This window comes from Colias eurytheme, chromosome 8 (assembly GCF_061535395.1).
Source record: "Colias eurytheme isolate Ceu_HAF_F1 chromosome 8, ilColEury1 Martin Lab GWU primary, whole genome shotgun sequence".
Taxonomy (NCBI): domain Eukaryota; kingdom Metazoa; phylum Arthropoda; class Insecta; order Lepidoptera; family Pieridae; genus Colias; species Colias eurytheme.
In genome coordinates this window covers 8,168,335-8,185,720 of record NC_142987.1, presented here as the reverse complement: position 1 = coordinate 8,185,720, position 17,386 = coordinate 8,168,335, and the positions used below count along the sequence as shown (strand labels likewise).

Here is a 17,386-nt window from a genome sequence, read left to right as displayed (position 1 = left end):
ACAACTGAGCGGTGCCGCTCCGACGTCGCACCGTATTCACCCCTCCCCTCCCCGCCTCGTCTTGGTGGTTACAAGTCCAGTGCGGCGCCGGAGCTTATCGTGTGATATGCCACATATATTTCTATGTAAGACGACGCAGCGACACCGCTCCGGCGCCGCACCGCCGCCGCAACGCATCGTGTGCCCCCGCCCTTAGGCCGCGTTTCCATCTGCAAGAAAACTTCCGCAAGAAATGTCCGACAGTCTGTCCGACAGAAGCTTGCAAGTCTAAACCAGCACTTGCTACATGGTGACTATCAGCATCAGAAAATGTATTATTATTTCAAAAGTTGTTTTATTTTAATTTTAAAATATTTGACACAAAAGGCAAGCTGTTGAATCGTAATAGTGCTGAATCTAGATAAATATCTAGTTTACGCTGGACGGCCATTGAACTAAATTGCTCAGCTATTACGAGAAATAACTTAGTGGAGAAGTTTTGTACTTGGTTAAGCATTTTTTATATAAATAATAAAATAAATAAATACACACTTTTGTCATTCTAATGTAAAAAAGTGTTTGTTTTTTCAGGATTCAAAAATTTACCATATTACCAGGTATCTTTTAATTATAAACAACTCTATTTCTTTATCAATTTAAATAAAACAAATTGTTTAATTCATCATTTTATAACACAAACAAAAACAAGTAAATATTGCAAACACAGAAGAATAGTGCTATTAAATTTTGCTAATTATTATTACACTAAATTAATCAGGAATGTTTTTCAGGTACATAGAACAACAGGAACCCTTGCTGCTGGACTTAGAACATATAGGAAGTGACTGTAAACTACCTGCAAAATAAATTGAGATTATTTATACACAAAATTGATTTTTCAATGTATATGCGCATGTTGTAACATTACCACTGCTCGAACGGCGAAGGAAAACATCGTGAGGAAACCGACATGTCGAAGAATCAAAAGTTCAACGACATGTGTCATCCACCAACCCACACTTAGCCAGTGTGGTAGATTATGGCCTGTACCCTCATAGGAGACCTGTCCTAGCAGTGGGAACGTATATGGGCTGATGATGATGATGATGATGATGATTAATACACGATATTATTTGTCCGTATTTATGCAAAATGGAACCACTCGACAAATTTCGTTTTTTGCTTTTATTGAAGAATACTCATCCAAAAGTGGTCTAAATTCTTATACAAACAAGAACCACATGATTTTTACGTTGGAAACAAGGTAGGGGAGACCGGGTACAAAAGTAACGGTGGGTCGAAAGTAACAAATGCTCTCTAGATTTATCCAATGGGCGAACACCGCTTAGCCTCTGTCAGGCGATAGCCGAGAGCGCCCCCCTTAATTGTATTCATTCGCCACGTGCGCCACGCGCTGTTAGGCTGTGTGACAGGACGCTAAGTGTTTTCACGAATCAAAAGTAAGATTTTCGACATTTTTTTATTAAACGTTTACGTAGTCTTAAAAGGATGATAGAAATCTGAATGTTTGCATATCCATTCTTGATTAGAGTAATTGTACATTGCTCATAATCATTTTTATGTAGCACGTTCCGTTTTAAAGTTATGTTGCACGTCTTGGCAAAAATATAGACGGGTACAAAAGTAACATAGCCCTATGGGTACAAAAGTAACATGTTATTTTTGTCTCATTATGATTATGTATATTTTTATGTACATCTTTACTTCAAAAGAATGCCGCGACAACGCATTAGAAGCTACTGATCGAGGAATTACCGACACGGCTGAAGAGCATTTTGAAAGATGGTGCAACAATTAGAGGCCTTGCAAAAATATAATATTTGCCATGTAACATTATATGTATAGATTTGTAAAAAAAATAAAAGCCGGTAATACTAGTGCAGCTACCTTGCGTCGATCGAGATTTACTAATAACAAGTAAAGTAATCTACGCGACTATTTAATCGAGTGCTCTGCAGTTTATTTTCGGTTATCTCCATCAACGAGCATAACGTGAATAATTTTTTTGATAACCTTGCTGAGGAATTGGGAAAGGTACCAATTTGAGCCAAAAGATATTTTGAATATGGACGAGACAGGGGTGACCACTGTCCAAAAACTAGCAAAATTGTAGATTAATAAGGGATTAAACAAGAAGGTGCCATAACCATAGCAGAGCCTGGAAAATTAGTAACTGTTGCTGTTGCCATTAATGCTAGCTAGGAGAACACAATCCGCTTTTTTCGTATTGCCGAGGGTCCTGTTGGTTGTGCTGGAGCTGGGAATGCTAGTGGATGGATGCAGGATGCAGAATTTTTAATTATAAAAGAATGATTCCCTTAATTAATCTCATTACTTGAACTTCGAATATTTTTTATCGATTGTTTTGTATTGTATTTGTAAGTATTATATTTAAAATACAAGAGTTGATATGTGTTATTAATACAAAGTCTTTAAACAAATAATTTGTTAATTTACCATCATAATATTGTATTAATTACCAACCCCTTTGTCTTGTTACTTTCGACCCACGACGTGTTACTTTCGACCTGCTTACGGGGTCGAAAGTAACAACTGACGATTTTTTTTTTAAACTTACTTTATTAATATAAAACACTACATAATATAATAAATTGAGTTGCTAGTGTAAAGAATATAAACTAAATTTATATATGGTTATATTAATTTAATGATAACAGTAACACCCAGTCAGAAATCAAGGTACAAGTACAAAGTGTTACTTTTGTACCCGGTCTCCCCTATACTAAAAGCAGAAAGGAACCACCAGCAACAACGAATAATTACATATTAAGCAAAACCGAACCACAGCACCACGGGACTGCTTTGTTCAAACAAATAAACGATATTACTATCATATCATTATATACAAAACAGATCCACACCTACTTGGTACCATTATACATTACACATATTTCTATTAATAACAATTATTTTTAATACACAAAATGGAACCAGGTTTCTGTGGTATGGTTATGCGTAAAATAAATACATAATTTAATTGTAATTTTTTATTGCAAAATAAAACCACAAGCATTCGGTTCTATTATGCATAAATAAATATTGTAAAACATTCTGAAACCCATCATCGCTATATGGAACCAAATGCCTTGACTTGTTACAATGCTTCTCATCTTTAAACAACGTATTTCATTACTTAAGTGCAAAACTCCAATTTTTAAAGTAAAACGTCGAACATCTGTCAATATAGGTGACATTCAGCGAAGTAGTTCGAATACGTGACGGTGTTTTTTTCCTCCGCGAAGTAAGTTCTATTGTTTTTGTTAATTACCTTTAAAATTAAATGTGAAAATGTTTAGTAATAAATAAATAAGCAAGCAATGGGTAAGAAAAGCATTGGAGACGAACACCGAAGATAATAATGAAGATACAACGGGTAAGTAGTTTTATTTAATGCATTTAAGTACTTATTGAATCTGAGATGCAGGTACGCTTTATCCACTTTTGATTCATTCCCGATTGTGGTGTGATTTTAAGAAGATAGTTCATTAAGTAAGTACAAGAGGAATCCTCTGTGGATTTACGTATTTTAACGAACGTTGTCACGAAGGCGAGTCGAATTAAGAGTCATTTTGTTACGATTCATCTGTCATTGTGAGATGAAACTACTAAAGTCTAAACCCTGTTTTAAAAATAACTGTCGATGATCTAGGTACCTACCTACTATTTTGGTAAAATACGTTTAGATGTATTTCTGATGCCGCTGTAACAACAAATACTAAAAAACAGAATAAAAAAAGACGTGTGGCACTCGGGGACTGCCGCGGTAAAGCTATTGCATAGCATGCCTTCAAGCCACACCTCCGAGCCCGTCGGAGTGAGGTTTTTTCGTTACGGAATTTCTCGATTCAGTCCCCGCGCTCAAGGCCCGCGATAGAAGCTATGCAATAGCTTAATAAATATTTAAGAAGCTCCCATACAATAAGCCGTGATTTTTTTGCCGTTTTTATAGATAATGGTACGGAACTCTTCGTTGCGCGAGTCCGACTCGCACTTAGCCAGTTTTTTGTACATGGCGCATGTACATACAACATACTTAGTCGTCTAGTAGGGACACGGCTTTATAAGAACTAATAATATTTTGCTGTCGCCATATACCTACGTATAAAAGCCACGCGGCTTTATTGTTTTGATTTAAAGCTTTTTTTCTTTTTATTACAGAAGATAACGAAGAACCTTATACGTCGCTGCCTCTGGAGAAGCTTTCTTCACCTTCTAGCGATATTCAGTCCATATTACATCTCATTCCACAAGATGCACAGTTTTTATAACGGTCTCATTAGTGATGATGCAATAGAAGACCACATAGATGGACTAGACACGGTGGATTTCGAAATCCAATTTGATGATAACGTCGAATAAACGTCCTATATAAGTATTATTTTATATATTTTATTAATTAAAGCTTTAATTACGATATTATAAATACATAGTTTCATTTATATCATTAAATCCCTGGGATGTGGTTCCTTTTTGTATAAGAGAAAACCTATCAATTGATAAATGTTAAAAGGAACCACATGCACATTTTCTTAATTATCTAGAAAGTTTAAGAATATTCAGAGCAAATTTATATACACATACTTAAATAAGTAATTTATCAATGAATTTAAATAAAATAAATTTTAATTTTACTTCATCTGACAGAGCTGCAAATGTTTTTGTAAATCCTTTGATATCTCAGAAGTGCGTTTTTGCTGGGTGGTTCCTTTTTGCTTAAATACGGACATTTTTAATTTCTTGTACTGTTTACATAATAATATCTGCTTAGAGTCTAGAGACTAGATAGGACAGTCATTAGTCATTTTCACAATATTAAAGCCATGAAATGCTCCATCGATTTTAAATTATTCTTAAGGATTTTATATAAAAAAAAAATTATTAAAAATTAATGTTAATATAATGTGGAGGACTCTTCAATGTCAGTCTAGCCGTTCAAGAGTAATTTCTGATTCCAAATAATTATACTACAATTCTTTTAGGTTAAGTACCACAGAAACCTAAATTTTCTCTATTGAAAAAATTGTTACTAATCTGAAATATTTATACCAAATTAATGCTCATTCCAGCGAGAGATTAAAATGAGGCTCAGTAAGAGACACACGAATTAAGCAAGTTAAACAAAGGCTTGTAAAAATTGTATCAAACCGTTCAAGTTAATTCTATAATTCTGAACGACCGAGGTCTAATTAACACAGGCTTACAGTTTAATTCAAACAAAGTCTGTAAGCTTAAGCAGAAAAACGATTTAACAGGTCTATAATATTTTAATCCCAAGTCTGTTTGATTTTCCTAATGAAGAAAGAAATTATCTAGGTTATAAATGTTATATCTATACCATACTACTAGCTATGCCCTGCTACGCTTCGATATTGCACATTATGGTTGCATGAATGAGAAATGAGAAAAAGTAATAATCACAAGCTTCAGAAGGAGGTTGTATACCTAATATGTTGCCGTACTTTTTACTTTATTCAATGCAGATTTTTTAGAGGCTTCGAAGCGTTCACGAAACTGGTAGCTGAAGATCCAGTATGAGTCGTGACAGAATGAGACAGGCATTATCTCGGAAATCCCACATGAATGGGACCTATGCAGGGTTTTCTTTGAAAACGCGGGCGAAGCCGCGGGCGGAAATCTAATATATTGATAAAAATTTCTTACGTTTAGGACTATTCGAGCGCGATCTATTCTTTATAGGAGTTATTGATCTGGAAAAAGAATTTAAAGTAATGTTAAAACAAAATTCGTTACATATATTAATACATTTTCGGTTTATGTAAATTCAATCAATCTGGTGATGCATGTAATGAGATCGATGATTGAATTAATAGAGTTCATGTTACGAGTGGATGTTTAACTGTATTTCGCGGATTAATAAAATAAAAGTTTGTGCCTTTTAAAATTATTGAGTTTCTAGTTTGAATACACAATGTAGAATAAATATAATATATAATAATAAATTTATGATCGTACACCTATCAATCGTATTGGTAAGTTTTGTTAAAAAGTATACCTATATTATGCCTAAATAAACCATTAATAAAACAACTTCTCTATCTCTCGCGGGAAAACACACGGAGACACGTATGATAACTTTCTTTGATGGTATGTGTGTGAAAAAGGTAATAATAATCACCTTCCTGAACTCTAAAGAAACTGACTATGAGAATAAAACTATCAAGCTTCAAACACAATTAAAGCTAACTGCAAAGAAACATACCTCTGTCTTGGCCTTCTGGTATCTTGTTGTCTTTGTTGTAATAGTTGTTTCACTTGGTTTGACTCTTTTGACTTCTTTTTAGAGAGACAACACGGCTAAAAATAAGCATTTTTGTTATAATAAAACAATATGCTCGGATTATTGATACTATCTTAACATTTGTTATTATCCAAATATAGGTAGAGTAAAATATTGTAAATAGGTATACCTGCAGCAAATTAAGAGAATAAAAATCTTTTACATAGGGACAGCTTTTAATGAATAAAAAAGAATGTGTGTCGTGAATGATACAGTATTTTACATTTGACACATTAATTCGTTATGATATGATTTTAAGAACATACCTTCGCGCAACAAGACAGCCCAACTTCCCTCAACACGCTCTCATCAAAACTGGGGATGCTGCGAACATTTTTAAGTCCCGGTGTAGTCGATGCCTGCTCGTCCTGTTTGCCGATCATCAAATAATTCTCTTTTACGTTATCTCTTCGTGGTTTTGACTGTTTTCCGTCTACCAGCAGTTGTTTGCGACCCTGTGCTTGCCTATTTGAACGTGTATTTCTGATGTCGTTTCGACGATATTGGATACTATTTGCACTGGCTGCTGTAAATAGGTTGTTTTGTAAGTTTTGACGATTGTTGTATAGTCTGTATTAGTGTAGGTATGCTTCTGATTGTTTTTTGGACTAGATATTTTTACTTTTGTAACCCTGCATGAATGTCAAACAAATTATTTGAATATTTTTAAACCCAATTTTTTTTTCAAAACAATGGATTGAATATATACCTAAATTTAATTGTTGTTGTTGTTTTTACGAAATGGAACCATCTGTATTTATTTAAGGATCATATAGAGTATCGTAGTATCTTACTTAGATCACAATAATATGTATTGTAGAGCTTGTAGAGCTTTCGTGTTATATTGATGTCTAAGACAATAAAATCACGATCCGATACTATAAATTAATGTCCATTAGGACACAATAAACATCCTAACAAAGTATTCCAATAATAAAAGTACATTTATTGTTTCCAAAGTAAGACAATTTAACCAAACGTTGTTTACGATCACAGAACAATTTTCTCTGTTAAAGGCCTATTGAACTACGTGACTTGGTGAAACAATGTGATCTGGGATATTGTGGGCACTGGGCAGTAAATAAATATGGGACAGTTTTTTACAAATTGATGATCTAGGGATCTATCTAATTCTATTGGGTTTATATCGTGGGAATAAGTTGAATTATCAACTCTAATATTGTGTTGTGAACAATATCATCCCTATTTTTAATAGATATAGTTGTTTGAACTAGAAAGTTTTGAATATTAATGTACCTCATTCTAAAACAACATAGCCCCATAGGTAATTTTGCCTATGCATTTATATAACTTGTAGACTAATTTTTACTTGTAATAAAAAAAATCTACATATACAAAAATCTACATATACAAAAATCTACATCATGTTACTAGTATATTATGTACGACAAACTGAAAATATGAGTAAAGAAATGTCTCTATTCCACGATTAGGAAATGGTGTGCATTAGTACCGCTCTAAGTTCTAACATGGTTCACCCTCCTGAAAGCCCATCTGTCTTTTAGGGGGCTGTCAGTCTACAAGACAAAATAATATTCACGAAGTTATGAATATGCCTCTATTTCGTTGATATTTTCATTTCGAGCCATTTGTTATAATTCTTGCTAAAATGTTATTAGGTTACACCTGATTAATTATATGAATTCACCCAAAAAGTCAATAAAGGTTGTATAAGACATTCTTTACAGATCGCTTAGAATAAATTAATCATCATGACATTATTATAAATTTCACATGATCCATTTCGTAAGGACGATATCGTAAAGGTCTGTTTGTCTTTTCACCCGAATATAGCCAAGTTAATTCTATAGCAGTTAATTCTTTAGCAGAAGTTAGACTTTGGAGTCTAACTTCTGCTACAATATAGACTCTATTCTTCATGCATTTACACTTACACGAAGGGCTGATTTCAAGTGTTCGCTCTGAAACAATCTTCAACAGATACACGACGCTAGCGACTATGATTCCCAAAGCGACCGAGAACGCTATCAATGATTTAGTAATGTAGTCCTCGAAGCACTCGACGATATCCTCCATGCAGCATTCTATTCTGTCTACTAGACCTCGGTTTGAGCACATTTGGGTTTTTGTTTAGAATGTATAGTAAATGTACCTGGAATTCAACCCTTTTATGAGAGTAAAAATTTGTATGCAGAGGCAAGTTCCCTGAATTATTAACGTAAAATTTGTAAATTAATTTTAAAATTTTAATTTGCTTTTACTTTATATATAAATATTTATATATATATGTATAAAGTGCCGCATGAATCAGCTTACAGTTAACATGTAAAACCCAATTTTATGTAATGCTTTAGTTTTAATAACGGAAGATAACACAGGAACTTGAGAAACAATTTATAATATCCCTCGCCAACTATGTGCAATACAATTCAAATTAACTTGAAGAAATTCGATAAGATGAATTAATATGATAAGGGAGGATAAGGGTAAGTTTGAGGTTATTAAATTCACTTAAAATAGTAACACTACGAAATATACGTACCAGGCTATTCTTTTTACATTTTTAAAATATTGTGGATAGTACTTTTTGCACCTAAAAACTTTGCGCATAATACTTTTGTTTAATATTAATTTCGTCCCAAACGTTTCGTGGTTTCACATGAGACGCTTGACAGCTCTCATGCTACTATGAGTCAAAGAGGATGATATTGTATATTTTTAACTGTGATTTTTAACAATGTTCTGTTATCTTTGAAGGAGTTTAAAAGGTAATTTAAAAATTAGAAGATATAGGTCTACCAGAATCTGATGGCATATTTATATATAAAAAATAAAAGATTTTTATGTGGCAACTTTATTTGACAACTATCAAATTGGTTGTCAAATTATTTGTCTTTTTGCAGTTGATGAATAATTTTTAGAATTTTGTCTAAAAAATCTTCGAACATGTCGAAAAAGCCGCAGCGATCACAAGCAAGAGGTGTTGTTTAAAATGTTTATAGAAAAATATTCGATGAAGAAGGGTCAAAAACATCACAATTTTAAATTTTAAAGATTTTATTGGTAAATTTGACTTACCCGTTTTGATACTTTTAATTAAAAATATTATAAGTAGGTACCTATAATATTGTTTGTTGATTACAATATAATTTTATGGAAACTTATTACAGGAGTTGCCAATACGGCTATTCGTCAAGTCCAAGCTGTCCAAGTCAACTTTATAATGTGTGTATCTGTTAATACTTACGAAAATAAACATAGTGTTATTCTATTTTTGTTTGATTTTATAAAAAATTATAAGCAATCTAGTTTTGATCTGCATTATCATTACATCCATATTTTGATATGGCATAATGATAATGATAATATGTATATACAAATATAGGTATGTGTAAATAATAATATGTATTACATAAATAAAACTAATATGTACCTATAATAATACATGTAAGTATGTACCTACATAATAATATTAAGTGGATATCTCATTATGTAATGTGACTAATGATATTGAGGACAAAGTAAAAAAATAAGCAGAATCAAGATCGTTCAGTCCATTTTCCCTAGGGTTGCACACTCAAAATTTTGATTTCCCAAATTGCCATCAGATTCTGGTTTACCTATAGTGTGAGCACCATGGCCATGGTGGGAACTCATGTTTTACGATTTGGCAATGACTAAAATACGTAGGAGTGGATTCTGTATACGTTAATATTATTCTTACGTATCTAGGTATCAACATTCCACAGATCACATCATCTATCAAGTGTTAAAACAATTCTTTAATTTTCCATCTATAAATTGAAAATAATCTCGGATAATACAACACAAATACTTAAAGCGGGATGACAATAAGTATTTCGCCTGAGAACGTGCCTGAAAAGTAAAGTCGGCAGGCTTTCAGAGATAATGTAGTCACTGTCTGGCCTGCGGTCCATTTTCTATAATCTGTAATAAACTCACAATATTCGAGGGTACCGTCGTCCCTTGAGCCTTGATGGATTGGGATCTGATTCATTCCCTTATTATGTGCCCCGGCTTTCAAAGATGTATTTTGTTTTTTGATCTTACTATTTGCTATTATTTTGGGACCTAAAATTATAGATTATTCTAATACACCTAGACTCTATATATCAATCAAATATCAATGCTTATTAAAAAAAATGTTTTTTCGCGACATCTTATTATCTGTAAACTGAAAGGAATCTATTGAGTTTGTTTGCTCCTGGAATGATTAATGAAATAAAGCTTTCAAGAGAGATTTAATTATTAAAACTTAAAGTTGATGTATTTTTAGACCAAGCTATAATTACGTGTAGCTTATTTTAAACACACTTCTAGACAGTCGCTGCTGAATAAACAAGAAGAGGGCGGAAAAAATCCTTACCTACTTTTTATGTTTTTTTATTTATTTAGGACTACTTACAAAATAGACAGACACCATAAAATGATTATATGTTTAAAAGGTACAAATAGATAGCGGAGTGTTGTTTTAATTACAAGTTGCTACGGCTTGTTAACGGACGATAAAAAATAAACGTTTTATTATTATACGATAAAATCATATTTATCGTATGAGAAATTATACGTATCCAAATAGCTATTTACTTATTTAGCTATGTGTTACACTATCTTGATTAATGGGCCCAAGCTGTCTGGCCGTCCGCTAAGTACGCGGAGACAGATGGAGAGCCGACATATTGCTCAATGTTATATTTGGGAAAGAAACAATATTTTTGACGCAGCACTATTCGTATAAACTATAAACTAAAATATTTCAACTAGAGGTGAGGAACAATAAAGTCTGCCAGCAGTAAACGGAAATAATTTGGAAAATCCAAAAGTGCACGCCTCATAATTTTTTTTTAATAAATATTTATTAATTATTATTTTTGTTTATTTAATAACAATTAAACCACATCGAATCAGACCCTGAAAAATGAAAGGGTTCTATTCCTGAGCATACTCAAGCGTAAGAGAAAAAAAAAAGGCTCGATTAGTAAAGTATTTCGGTCGCTATCGTGTTAACAAGAAAAAGGATCCGCACATACAGACACACGGACGTCCAAGACAGAACTTTTTTAAACTGTTTTTTAACTAGTTTAAATAACAAAAATGACATCAAAAATATCATGAACGTTAAAAATAGTGTTTTTTCTTAATATGTGTGTGTATGTATTATCTTACAAGTGCGATGTATGATACATAAAGACATTTTAAGTTTGAAAAATCAGATGCTTTGCGCGAAGTGACAGTAGTACCCACCTCAACGCTTCGCTTGTGAGGCGTGCAATACGTAGGATATAAATTATAATATTAAAACATTATATTGTAATTGAAATAACTCTATCCTGTTCTATCTCTTACTAGTTTTCAATCTGGAGGGTTCGCAGAATTAGAAAATAATATATTTTATTAATAAGTGAGAAAACAATCGTGCTTCAGCTACGAAAACAAACCGATTCAACTTTAATTGCCATCGCTTTCATGATATAGCACAAGAAAACATAATATACTAGTAACATTGTAGGAATAATTGTAATACATTGTAATACATATTATTATTTTCCTAGAATGTTACTAGAATGATCAAAATTAGATCAACATTTTTTATTTCCTTACATATTCTATACAGAATACTAATAAATACTTATTAGTTACCAAAGTGTAAAGAAATTCCTTTGGAAATTTCAAAAGAAGGTAAGTACAATAATAATATGTTACATTATCCCCAGATACACTCCTCTGATTCAACCCAATTGACGCCAGACATAGATTCTGTAAAATATTCACAAGCTGAACGAAAAATCTAGAATTCTGAAGCATCCAAGAAGTGAGAAACACATCAATCCTGTATTACAATCGCGCATCGCCTTAGGGAAATACGCAAAAACGTTTTTGCAACTGAATAGTCACTTGTGAATTTTGTAGTGGGTCGGTAGGTGAGGAAAGTTCTGCTTCATTATTGATACGTAAATGCTAATTTTGTTTAAAACTAGTTTATATCTCTTATTAGCAGAGTTTGAGATGTTTAAATTGTTTTTTTGACCTCAAAGTAAGCGCTTCGTTTTTGTTACCATTCTAAAAATACATAAGTATTAAATAAGATTCATACAGTTAAGTAATTTTTTTTCACTAATAGTACTAGGTAGTATCTAAATTGGTATTCATGTTTGTGTTTCTTATATTTCTACAAAATACACGCGACTACGGACTATAGGTACCGCAATTGAAAAGCAACAATACAAAACTTTTAAAACTCGTTTTAATATTAACTTAGCATTCGATCGAAAATAATGAGAGGCTTACAAGATATCCCGCTATTAACCTAGATATCAGTTCCATAAGATCACCTAGCCTTTGTAAAGGACGTTTTTGGTTCACAAACATTTTTCTATTCAATATTGTCATGTTTACATCTAGCCAAAAGGTGGCGTATTTGTTTGTGCCCTAATCTTGGTTGGATTTGCTTATACCCAAAAGGAAAATCTCGTTATACCGTGAGCTTTTCGTATTTGTCGAGGCTTATTTATGAATTTATCTATACATAAAATTTCTGATAGTTTTAGACATGTGTTTCTTTGCTGGCCTTTGATCCATATATTACTGAGTTAAAGACTGTGTAAGTATATAAATATGTTTGATTTTATCATTGAGATAATATTACTATGTATGGAGGAGACACCACGAACAAAATCTGTGCGCCATTTTTTTGTTCTAACTAAGTTTTAAAAATTATTATCTAGTTAAATACTTACCGATGAAAGTTATTCCTTTGCACTTTTCCGTATTATTTGTGCAATATCGTAACACACACGAAGGCATATTTGATGCGTTTCACTTTAAAACCATTAAAAAAAACCGCTCAACATACGCCACATGGTGTATGTTGAGTGGAACATAAGTGATGTAGGCGGTGTCGTCTCCATATTAATATTATCTCAATGGATTTTATGCGAACATTATGTAGGAAATTAGAAATGAAAGACTTGTTAAATTATATACATACTTCATTTATAATAAACTTATAATTATGAATCATTTATGTCCGTTGAAAAGTTAGCTCAGATTATCTCCATTTTACGCAAAACAATATTTTATATTGTAGAACATGACACATTTTATGGTATAAAATCTATGTATACATCTTACGACAAGGGATGATAATCCTCTTATAGAAATAGAACATATTCTAATGCAACGTCTGGATTCCGCTAGGGTAAAATTATTATTCAATAGGGTTGCCACTAGCTATATTAATAGTAAATAATAAAAAAAAGAATATTGCCATTTTTATGATTACCAAATTTATACGACAAGGACCAAGGTCTATACTTGCTTTAAAATATTTAAACTCTGTCCATCTCGTCCATCTCTGAATTTAATAACAATTTTCTTTGTGTCAAATAATTGCACTACATTAGTAAATCGGTAATGCATCTTTTATTGTATTAAAAAAAAGCTTAATACTGAATCGAGTTAGATGAAATTTCATCTAACACATATATCTATCGAGTTCCTATGAGAGTCAAGCCGCATAATGCAAGAGTTATCACTGATCACTGATCGTATTTCGTTTTAAAAGCACCTCTTTACATACCATTACAAATAATATGTGTTAATCAGTACAACACTGAATGATGTCGGTAGTGATATAATGTAATTAAAGCGCGTTACAAATGACGCGAAATTTTGTCAAAATGTCGAAATTTTGAAACCCACAAAATTTCGCGTCATTTGTAACAGGATGGCGGTTCTACAGGAGTCTTAGTACGCAATGACAAAAAGAAAAATGATGGTCCGAACGCTGATACCGGATGCGTTAAGATACTGTAATATAAAATATAACAGTATCTTAAGATAAAATATTATAGTATCTTCACCGTGTGTGACGCGCTTAAATAGTATTCCTCAATACCATTAAATGTATATTGACTGAAATAAAAGCAATAATTTTTAAAAATGAATGTGTTATACTGCATATAAGCAAATAGCATCTTTAATATATAAAAAAAAACTGTTTACTGTTGTGTGAAACTGACATTGCATTGTGGAAAATCTTATCATCTTTCTACACACATTCAATGCTATAAAAGATCCTATATCTGAATCCTAACAGGGATGAAGCTGAATGTCTTGTTCAAATATTGGTTGCACTCGCGAGCGAAGCATTACAGGTTTCCGTGAATGAGATAAGTAGATAAACATGTAGATTTTTCAGATATACATGCTTTGGCATAAATGCGGGATTGTACTTCTAAGTTATTGGGAAACCTACAAACGATTTATTGGACACATTGAATCAGCGAATACATTGTATTTCGTAATTTCTGTAAACTTTATCCTCATGATGCAGTTCTGAATTAATATAACATGCTGAAATGCAACATAGTAAACCAAATCCATACTAATATTATAAATGCGAAAGTAACTCTGCCCGTCTGTCTGTTATTCAATCACGCTTAACTACTGAACCAATTTTCATGAAATTTGGTATGGAGATATTTTGATATCCGAGAAAGGACATAGGCTACTTTTTATCCCGGGAAAATGACGCAATCCCGGAAATCCCACGGGAACGGGAACTAGGCGGGTTTTTCTTTGAATGCGCGGGCGAAGCCGCGGGCGGAAACCTAGTAACCATATAATTACAAAAGATTAGCCAAGAAGATACTTTTTGAAATACGATACTGGCAGAACTTTACTCCAATACACCTTTAGAAATTAACTTCCAACATTCGATACACTTTAATTTATTTAAATGAGCAGTAGCTATATTTATATCATTGTAACAGAGGAATTAATTGCTAAATAACTTTGTATCCAAATTGAATAAGACAAGTTCAGATGAAGGATAAGCAGGGTTTGTTCCCGTGGAGACCCTTTAAAGATTACGATCGTAAAGAACGAATTTCCAAACGAACCCTTTGAAGTATTAACTTTCTATTGGGAGTTTGACTTTCTTAAGCTCTGTCCGAAGTCATTTTCCAAAGCGTAAGCTATAAGTAATAGAAACTAGAACTGTTTATAAAGTATTAGTTTTGTTTGTAATGGTACTTCAGTGGAAAATTAGATGTTTTGTGTAAATAATAGGTACGCAATATTGGTGTTTCTATCTATACCTGCTAATATTTAAAGGCTGAAGAGCTTGTTTGTTGCTTGGGGGCTGTCCATTAATCACGTGAGGCTCGAAAGGGGGGGGGGGGGAGAGGTCCATAAAAAATCACGAAATATCATCAGGAGGGGGAGGGTAAAGTCAAGTATCACATGTACTTATTTTTTCGGCAAGCGCGCGATACTCAACCGAAAAGCGGCGTAGCGCGTTTATCTTCTTCTTTAGTTAATAAGATGCTTATCCAGTTACTCGTGTTGAAGAAAGTCTTGCTAATTCGTGGTCCGAAAATATTGTACATTAAATTATGTTCATGTACTTAGTACAAACAAACTTTTTCGCATTTGATTTTGTAGGACAAATATTTTTTCGAATAATTTAGATAATTATCTTGAGATTGAACAACAAAAAAAATTCAGTTAGTAATAAATATTTGAGAACCATCAAATCAAAATATTTTATCCTTCTTACCTCTGTTAGCTACCACAATTGAGTTTCGTACATGAAATTATTGGGTGTCTCATCAAAATAAAGCTACTCACGGAAAATTAGCTTAACAGTAATCACTTGCAAAAATGGGCGATGGATCCTGAACTATTTCATTATTTTTATGTCAGTCAAAAACAAACTGCAACCTTTCTGTCTACCTCTGAACGTTTACTATAGTCTTTAATTTTCTATAATAAAATTAGATGATACTTATACCAGAATTTTTTATAAATAAAAAATAGATTCTTTGCAGGTACGAAAAAATACACGTGATATAGGGGAGAGGGTAGTCTTAAACCTCACCACGTATCACCAAGGGGGAGGAGGGGGGTAAAAATGCCAAAAAAGACATCACGTGATTAATGGATGGCCCCTTGCTTCCTTGAATACGTCTATCTCAAGAACTATGTGTCCGATTTGGTTATAATATAATTTTATCACGCCAAGACCAATAGGAGCAGAGCAATGTAGGTAAAACCGCAGGGCACTGCTGGTATAATATACTACAATAATGTTGCATTAGCAATTCGATAAATGTAGTTATGGCAACCCTGCAAAATAAGGAGAGATTAATAATATAGTACGTATAGAGTAGTCGCTAATTCGCATGACGTATGATATTCCCCTTCCCTGAACATCAATAAAATTAATTCTTATTTATGAGCATTTTCATTATAATTAAGTGTTGAAAGATTCCACTATATAAGAAATAGGTAACATAATTAATTAACATAGTATTTATCCGATCTGTGATTTAATAAAAACAAATAATTCAAGATTTTCTAATATCATATCTGAAATTTAACACTAAAATATAGATAAGCACGAATTACGTTAATTCGATGAATTAATCGTTATTTTATTATCGTCATATAAAGTGGATAAAACCGACAATTCCCAGAAATGAATCATTTCTCCGATAGCAGTTGTGACAAAAAAAAATAAACTTGAATAAAAAAAATCGGATTGCTTTTTCTTTTTTCTTTAGGCCAGAATCAAGTTAAATTAATATATGTATATAAGTTAAAAATTGTATAACAAGGGGAATAAGATCTTTATTAATTGTTATGTTATCATAATATGTTGGATGCCAAATAAAAAAACGTGTTGTGCACGGACTAGCTAGTAAAATAAAAAAATGTATTTCCTTAAAACCAATTTCTTTATCAAAAACATAAAAATTTATTACAATTGCATTACATAAAGAAATTTATAGTCACAATTCGAATTATCAATTGAATTGTTATGGTGGCAGTACACATTGGGCCAACGTGTTGGGCCAACGGGTTGGGCCAACGTGTAGAGAGCTACTTGGCGGTATGTTGGCTTCATTAGCCTAGTTGGCGCCAATATTGGCAGGCCAACCGAATGTTGTCGGTTTTTTGTGCACACATCAAAGGATCTTGGCGCGCTCCACAAACAGCGTTCACACGTTGGTGTCTTGTTCAGTTTGTTGTTACTCGTCAGCGGAGACAGTATCGTTG

The 17,386-nt window shown here is 32.8% G+C and overlaps 1 protein-coding gene and 1 long non-coding RNA gene across 2 annotated transcripts; one reads left to right on the top strand and one right to left on the bottom strand.

Annotated features, from left to right (window-relative positions):
* Positions 1-749: 749 nt before the first annotated feature.
* Positions 750-8,944, bottom strand: LOC149906659 (uncharacterized). The gene is made up of 6 exons (XM_090104452.1): positions 8,844-8,944; positions 8,236-8,453; positions 6,586-6,845; positions 6,242-6,336; positions 5,683-5,729; positions 750-835 (listed from the first exon to the last, which is right to left on the bottom strand). The coding sequence occupies exons 2-6, from the start codon at positions 8,417-8,419 to the stop codon at positions 750-752; spliced, it is 672 nt and encodes a 223-aa protein (XP_089960578.1). The 5' UTR covers positions 8,420-8,453; positions 8,844-8,944.
* Positions 2,871-4,744, top strand: LOC149906660 (uncharacterized). Its single transcript, XR_016457032.1, has 2 exons — positions 2,871-3,394; positions 4,180-4,744. It is a non-coding gene; the product is annotated as an uncharacterized LOC149906660 (long non-coding RNA).
* Positions 8,945-17,386: the final 8,442 nt, after the last annotated feature.

What these genes read in the sequence shown, in the direction of transcription:
- LOC149906659 (XM_090104452.1), bottom strand. Translation starts at nt 8,419, where the DNA reads ATGTGCTCAAACCGAGGTCTAGTAGACAGAATAGAATGCTGCATGGAG. An exon ending in ACTTGAAATCAGCCCTTCGT is followed by an intron (nt 6,846 to 8,235) that starts GTAAGTGTAAAT and finishes ACCTATTTACAG; the next exon opens with CAGCCAGTGCAAATAGTATC. An exon ending in GGCTGTCTTGTTGCGCGAAG is followed by an intron (nt 6,337 to 6,585) that starts GTATGTTCTTAA and finishes GCTTATTTTTAG; the next exon opens with CCGTGTTGTCTCTCTAAAAA.